The 7,912-nt window shown below is 45.3% G+C and overlaps 1 protein-coding gene across 1 annotated transcript in view; it reads left to right on the top strand.

Annotated features, from left to right (window-relative positions):
* Positions 1 to 7,912, top strand: part of LOC109924558 (mitochondrial-processing peptidase subunit beta-like) — a gene marked incomplete at its 5' end in the record, with an annotated part of 24,216 nt that overhangs the window by 8,837 nt on the left and 7,467 nt on the right. The window contains 2 exons of the mRNA XM_048592533.1: positions 1,430 to 1,509; positions 3,179 to 3,294. Coding sequence (XP_048448490.1) covers positions 1,430 to 1,509; positions 3,179 to 3,294 — 196 coding nt within the window. The remainder of the gene's footprint in view (positions 1 to 1,429; positions 1,510 to 3,178; positions 3,295 to 7,912) is intronic.

The raw sequence follows: 7,912 nt of genomic DNA, 5'->3' as shown, positions 1-7,912 counted from the left end.
GGAGCTGGAGGGGAGTGTGGAGCGGACAAGGGAGTCACGGAGAGAGTTGTCCCTCCGGAAAGCAGATAAGGGTGGGGAGGGAAAGATGTCTTTGGTGGTGGGGTCGGATTGCAGATGGTGGAAGTGGAGGATGATGCGTTGGATCTGGAGGTTGGTGGGGTGGTACGTGAGGACGAGGGAGATTCTTTTTTGGTTCTTATTGCGTGGACGGGGTGTGAGGGATGAGGTGCGGGAGGTGTGGGAGACACGGTTGAGGGCGTTCTCGACCACCGAGGAGGGGAAGTTACGGTCCTTGAAAAACGAGGACAACTGAGATGTACGGGAGTGGAATGCCTCATCCTGGGAGCAGATGCGGCGGAGGCGAAGGAATTGGGAATAGGGGATAGCATTTTTGCAGGAAGGTGGGTGGGAGGAGGAGTATTCTAGGTAGCTGTGGGAGTCGGTGGGCTTGAAATGAATATCGGTTTCTATGTGGTTGGGGAGCTGGGTTTGAATCCTGCCACAGCAGATGATGGAATTTGAATTCAATAAAAGAGAAAATCGGGAATTAAGAATCTACTAATGACCATGAAACCATTGCTGATTTTTGAAAGAACCCATCCAGTTCACTAATGTTCTTCAGAGAAAGAAATCTGCCATCCTCACCTGGTCTGGCCTACATGTGACTTCAGACCCACAGCAATGTGATTGACTCACAACTGCCCTGTAAAATGACCTTAGTAAGCCAAATAGTTCAAAGGCAACTAGGGATGGGCAATAAAAGCTGACTGCTAGCAACATCCACGTCCCATGAGTGAATAAAAAAAACTTGCCACTTGTCAGCCCAAGCCTGGATATTGTGCAGATCTTTTGGACTGCTTCAGTATCTAAGGATTTCTGAAGAAGCGTCCCGACCCAAACGTCAGCGTTCCTGCTCCTCTGATGCTGCCTGGCCTGCTGTGTTCCTCCAGCCCCACAGTGTGTTATCTCTGACTCCAGCATCTGCAGTTCTCACTATCTGTGTCTAAGGAGTTGTGAATGGGGCTGAACATTGTGCATTCATCAGTGAACGTCCCTGCCTCTGACCTTATGATGGAGGGAAGGTCATTTTTGAAGCACCTAAAGATGGTTGGGAAAAGGACACAATCCTAAGAAAATGAGGGCCCTTGTAGGTGCGATGACAGTATTTGAGCCTCTGGGCCAAAGGGCCTAGATTCAAGTCCCACCTGCTCCAGTGGTGTATAGTAACATCTCTGAATGGATGATTTGCAGAGATGTCCTGAAGTTGGGATGATTGACCTCTAGCAACAGAGAACAAACCTACTGGTGCCAATAGCATAATCCTTTACAGAATTGAGGTTCTAATGTTAGTGAAGCAACCTTTGAACTTTCTGATAAATATCAAGATGGGGATTGTTTATAATTAATGCATTTTCTTTTTGCTGTTAAGGTCATTGAGTCGCAACAATCTCGTAGAGTTCATGAGCAATCATTACAAAGCTCCAAGAATAGTCGTGGCTGCATCAGGAGGTGAGAACATGATCAACTGCAATCTCATCTGGTGTTTGTGTTAATCCATGGCACCGCTGTTTAGGAAGGACATAGAGGTCTTGCAGTTGGTGCAGAGGAGATGTATTACAGTAGTGAGGAATAAGGGGTATATTTATTTGGATGGACTGGAAAGTCAGGCATGGATCGCCTTCAAACAAGAAAGTTTAAGACTTCATTTATTGAGGCATTCAAAATTATGATAGGTTTTGATCAGAGTAAAGAAGACTCTTTCCCATAGTAGGAGGGTCAGTAACCAGTAGGGGACAGATTTTTATGTTGTGTGATCCTGAAAAGCTGCCTGAAAGGGCGATGGAAGCTGATTGAATAATAACTTTGGACAGGTTTTGAATATATAGTGGTATAGACAATATTTCACAGTTGTGGGGAAAGAATATGGAAGTGAGACTAAGTGGGTAAAGATGTGACAAATACAGTATGTGGAAAATGTGAAATTGTCCATTTTGGCAGGAGAATAGAAAGATAAACATGATCTAAATTGTGGGTGATTGCTGATGGAATTGGGTGTCACGGTTCAGTAATCACAAAAGGTTAGTATGCAGATGCAGGTTTACCAGATGAAAACCCGGAATGTATGTGTTTTCCTATGAGGAAAGGTTGGGCAGGCTAAGCTTTTATTATCTGGGGTTCAGAAGAGTAAGAGATGATTGAAACAACAGGGTGGATGTGGGGCGATGTGTTCCTCCTGTGGACAAATTTAGATCTAGGGTATACAATTTAAAAATCTGGAGTCCCCTATTTCAAACAGGTGCGGCAAAGGTTTTTGCTGAGGCATGTGAGCCTTTCGAATTCTCTTCCTGAAAAGGTGGTAGAAGGTGAGTCCTTGAATGTTTTTTAAGACTGAGATAGGTAAATTCTTGTTGAGCAAGGGGTTGGCAGTTTATTGGGAATAGGCAGGAATGTGGATTTGAGATTGCAGTCAGATTGGCCATGATCTAATTGAATGGCAGAACAGGCTTGAGGGGCCAAATGGCCTACTTCCTGCTGCTTGTTTGTAGGTAACAGGATAACTCTGCTGGAGGGCCAGTACGGACAGAAGAGGCTGGATGGCCTCCCTTGCTGTATTTTTCTATAATTACAATTGTAAGGTGAGGAATTTGTGTCTGAGGGAAGGTGTTTTGGGTGTTGTGGTTGGTTGGCTCGCCGAGCTGGCTTGTTCTGCATATGTTTCGTTACCGTGCTGGGTAACATCGTCAGTGCAGCCTCCAATGAAATGTCGGTGTGTTTTCCCGCCTGTTATTTAAACTCTGGAGTCTGTTGAGCTGGATTACCTCATTTCCGGTTTTCCTTCGTAGTGGAGTGTAAATGGGGTCGAGTTCTATGTGTTTGTTGATGGCTTTCTTTGTGGAGTACCAGGCTTCTAGGAATTCCCGTGCTTGTCTCTGCTTAGCTTGTCCCAGGATTTTGGTGTTGTCCCAGTCGAATTGGTGGTTCTCCTTACAAACAAACCAACACGTCATCAGAGGCTGCACTGATGATGTTACCCAGCACGGTAACGAAACGTCTGCGGAACAACAATCAAGCTCAGCAAGCCAACCAACCTCAACACCCACAACCTGAGCTACAAATCTACTCTGAAACCTTAGAGGTGTTTTGGGTAATTACAGTGAGGCTGTGCTTGTCTCCTCAGGTGTTCAGCATGATGAGGTGCTGAGGCTGGTTCGTGAGCATTTTGGTGGAGTTTCCTTCAAGTACGAGAATGATACGATTCCAGTGCTGGCCCCATGCCGCTTCACAGGAAGTCAGGTCAGTATTACCTAGTCTGGTATGGTCACTAACCACGAGTCCAGTAACCTGTTAGATATTTCAGTGCCTGCCTTAACTGATAATGACCCTGGAGCAAAAAGACCCCAGTCTCTACCTTCATGCTGTACTGTATGACCTGATTTAGGGAAAGGGAACACGTGGTCATTTGGAACACCAGTCGGAGAAAGAGAGTACAGTCTGAGGGGTAGGACTCTACAAAGTGGAACTCCCTATTATCGGAGATGGGACTCTGGGAGAGCAGTGAGGAAAGTGGCTTTAGACACCCAATCAGGAAGGAGGATTAAACTGGAATTTGCAGTAAGTTGGAGGATGAAGATTGGTTATGAGACGGAAGGTGAGGAACTGGGATTGGTTAGTGGAGAGGGACTGAGGAACTGGGATGTTCTGGGGTGTCGAGGAGGTTAAGGCATTGAATAAATTGTGTGTCAGAGATTGAATCAAGCAACAGGACCAGAGCCCAGGATTAAACTGGAGTTGTAGTGGCAGTATGGATTAAGAACAAAACAGTACAGCACAGGAATAGGTCCTTTGGCCCTCCACATTTTGCCTTTCCATATGAAAACTGTCTTCACTTACAGGATCCATATCCCTCTGTTTCCTTTCTATTCGTGTATTAGTCCAGGTGCTTCTCGAATGTTGCTATTGTGTCTGCTTCCACCACCTCCTCTGGCAGCGTGTTCCAGGTACTCACCGCCCTTTGTGTGAAAATGGTACCTCACTCATCTCTATTAAACTTCACCCCCCCCACCTCGCACCTTGAACCTGTGTTCCCTAGTAATTGACCCCTTCATCCTATGAAAAAACCTCCTACTTTCCACTCAATCCATGCCACTCTCAATCTTATAAACTTCTATTAGGTCACCCCTCAACCTCCTGCGTTCCAGTGAATACAAACCCAGTCTATCCAACCTTTCTTCATAGCTAAAATCCCCCAAACCAGACAACATCTGGTAAAGGTAAGCTTTTTGATTATAAAAGTCTTACCTCGCGTGACTGCGGCCTTTCAGTTGTTTCAGCGGCGGGAGTCTGGGAGAAAGCGCGAGGGCAGCCTGGGAAGGTAAGCTTCCACCCAATAAATTTGGGAGTTAACTAATACCCGAGACACTACATGTCTCCCACCCTTCCACCTCCTCTAACCTAATAATAACGACTAAGTGTGGTGAGCAGGTAAGCTATTTGCATTTTTTTTTCCTTTCTTTGTTATCTTTCGGGTCACCTAGACGCCAAATCCTCTGGGAGCGGGTCGGAAGGCAAAGCCGGAGTCTGTTTGAGTATATAACGGAGTAAACTTACTGGTGGAGAGAACACTACAAAACTGCAAAAAAAACTAATTAATTTTAAATAATTAACTAAGTAGAGATGGCAGGCCAGGTGATGCATTGTAGCTGTATGATGTGGGAGCTAGCTGATCCCATTGAGAACGGCAGTGACCACATCTGCAGCAAGTGTTGGCTGCTTGAGGAGCTTCGGCTCAAAATTGATGAGCTGGAATCCGAACTCCAAACACTGCAACACATCCGGGAGGGGGAGAAGTATCTGGACGCTGTGTTCCAGGAGGCAGTCACACTGGTAGATTAACTAATGTTAATTCGATCGGCGGGCAGGGACAGCAGTGTGTGACTGCGAGTGAGGCAGGTAGAGGGACCCTGCAGACAGGAACACAGGAGCCGCAGCCCTTGACATTGTCCCACAGATATGAGGCACTTGCTTCCTGTGTGGATGAGGAACAGGGCTGCAGGAAGGATGAGTCAACTGACCGTGGCACCATGGTCCAGGAGGCCATTCAAGAGGGGGGAGCAGAAAGACAGATTGTAGTTGTAGGGGATTCCATCATCAGGGAGATAGACAGTATTCTTTGCAAGCAGGGGAGAGAATCCCGCATAGTGTGTTGCCTGCCCGGTGCCAGGGTGCGAGACATCTCTGACCGGCTTGAGAGGATACTAGAGAGGGAGGGGGAGGATCCAGTTGTTGTGGTCCACATAGGTACCAACAACATAGGCAGGACTAGGGAAAAAGACCTGTTTCAGGATTATAAAAAGCTAGGAACAAAATTAAAAAACAGGTCTTCAAGGGTCATAATCTCTGGATTGCTGCCCGAGCCACGTGCAAATTGGCATAGGGTGGCAAGGACCAGGGAAGTAAACATGTGGCTAAAAGAGTGGTCTGGGAAAGAGGGTTTCCTTTTCATGGGGCACTGGCATCAGTTCTGGGACAGGAGGGATCTATACCGCTGGGATGGACTCCACCTGAACAGGGCTCGGTCCAGTGTTCTGGCGAAAAGGGTAAATAGGGTGGTTAATAGGACTTTAAACTAGTAATTAGGGGGGAAGGGAGAAGTGAGCGTAGAGGGAGAATAACAATTAATGTAAGGCAAAGCAGCAGGTTAGCAGGTGACGAGGAAGCTTCAACTCCACTGAAAATTAGGAAAAAAGTTAAAGGGAAGGAGAACTCAAGAGCTGTTAGTAATGGAGGTAATAGGACCCAAAAAGAAGGTGCAAAAACTGGCATAAGGGCACTTTATCTGAATGCCCGGAGCATTCGAAACAAGGTGGATGAGTTGACGGTGCAAATCATGGCAAATGGGTATGATTTAGTGGCCATTACAGAGACGTGGTTACAGGATGGGGAGTGGGAGTTAAATATCCAGGGGTATCAAACTGTTTGGAAGGACAGACAGGAAGGTAAAGGGAGGTGGTGTTGCTCTGATTTTTAAGGATGATATCATGGCGGTAGTGAGAGATGATATAGGTTCTACTGAACAAAACGTTGAATCCATTTGGGTGGAAATTAGGAATAGCAGGGAGAAGAAGTCACTGATAGGTGTGGTCTATAGGCCACCAAATAATGACATCGTGGTGGGGCGGGCAATAAACATAGAAATAGCTAATGCATGTAAAAATGGTATAGCAACTATCATGGGGGATTTTAATCTACATATCGATTGGTCAAACCAGGCCGGTCATGGCAGCCTTGAGGAGGGGTTCATAGAATGCATCCGTGATAATTTCCTGAACAATATGTAATGGAACCTACGAGGGTGCAAGCTATCCTAGATCTAGTCCTGTGTAATGAGACAGGAATAATTAATGATCTCGCAGTTAGGGATCCTCTCGGAAGGAGCGATCACAGTATGGTCAGATTTAAAATACAGATGGAGCATGAGAAGGTTAAATCCAGTACCTATGTCCTGTGCTTAAACAAAGGAGACTATGAAGGAATGAGGGAGGAGTTAGCTAAGGTAGAATGGGAGCAAAAACTTTATGGTGGGTCAATTGAGGAACAGTGGAGGACTTCCAAAACGATTTTTCACAGTGCTCGGCAGAAGTATATTCCAGTGATAAGGAAGAACTGTAGGAAAAGAGAGAGCCAGCCATGGATGTCTAAGGAAATAAAGGAAAGTATCAGATTGAAAAAAAACACATACAAAAAAACAAAGATTAGTGGAAAACTAGTAGACTGGGAAATCTTTAAAGGCCAACAGAAAGGCACAAAAAAAGTTATAAAGAAAAGTAAGATAGATTATGAGAGTAAACTAGCTCAGAATATAAAAACAGGCAGCAAAAGTTTCTATAAATATGTAAATCGTACAAGAGTGGCGAAGGTAAATATTGGTTCTTTAGAGGATGAGAAGGCCAATTTAATAACTGGGAATGAGGAAATAGCCGAGACATTAAACAATTATTTCGTGTCGGTCTTCACTGTGGACGACACAAATAACACGCCGAAAACTAATGGCAAGAAGGTTATAGCAGGTGAGGACCTAGAAACTATCATTATCACTGAGGTGGCAGTGCTGGGCAAGCTAATGGGGCTAAAGGTAGACAAGTCTCCTGGCCCTGATGAAATGCATCCCAGGGTACTAAAAGAGATGATGGGGGAAATAGCAAATGCACTAGTAATTATTTACCAAAATTCACTGGACTCTGGGGTGGTTCCCGCAGATTGGAAAACAGCCAATGTGACGCCACTGTTTAAAAAAGGAAGTAGACAAAAAGCAGGTAACTATAGGCCAGTTAGCTTAACTTCAGTAGTGGGGAAAATGCTTGAATCTATCATTAAGGAAGAAATAGCAAGACATCTGGATATAAATTGTCCCATTGGGAACATGAAGGGTAGGTCATGTTTAACTAATTTGGTGGAATTCTTTGAGGACATTACTTGCATGGTGGACAATGGGTAACCTGTGGATGTGGTGTATCTGGATTTCCAGAAGGCATTTGACAAGGTGCCACACCAAAGGCTGCTATGTAAGATAAAGTTGCACGGTATTACAGGTAATGTATTGGCATGGATAGAGGATTGGTTGACCGGTAGAAAGCAAAGAGTAGGGGTAAATGGGTGTTTTTCTGGTTGGCGGTCAGTGGCTAGTGGTGTGCCTCAGGGATCACTGTTGGAACCGCAATTGTTTACAATTTACATAGATGATTTGGAGTTGGGGACTAAGTGTGGTGTGTCAAAATTTGCAGATGACACTAAGGTGAGTGGTAGAGCAAAGTGTGCAGAAGACACTGAAAGTCTGCAGAGGGATACAGATAGTCTAAGTGAGCGGGCAAAGGTCTGGCAGATGGAGTACAATGTTGATAAGTGTGAGGTCATC

Source organism: Rhincodon typus, unplaced genomic scaffold (assembly GCF_021869965.1).
Source record: "Rhincodon typus isolate 14 unplaced genomic scaffold, sRhiTyp1.1 hic_rhity00001409, whole genome shotgun sequence".
NCBI classification, from domain to species: Eukaryota; Metazoa; Chordata; class Chondrichthyes; order Orectolobiformes; family Rhincodontidae; genus Rhincodon; species Rhincodon typus.
The sequence above is the reverse complement of the archived record's forward strand: the minus strand, read 5'-3'. Positions and strand labels throughout refer to the sequence as shown.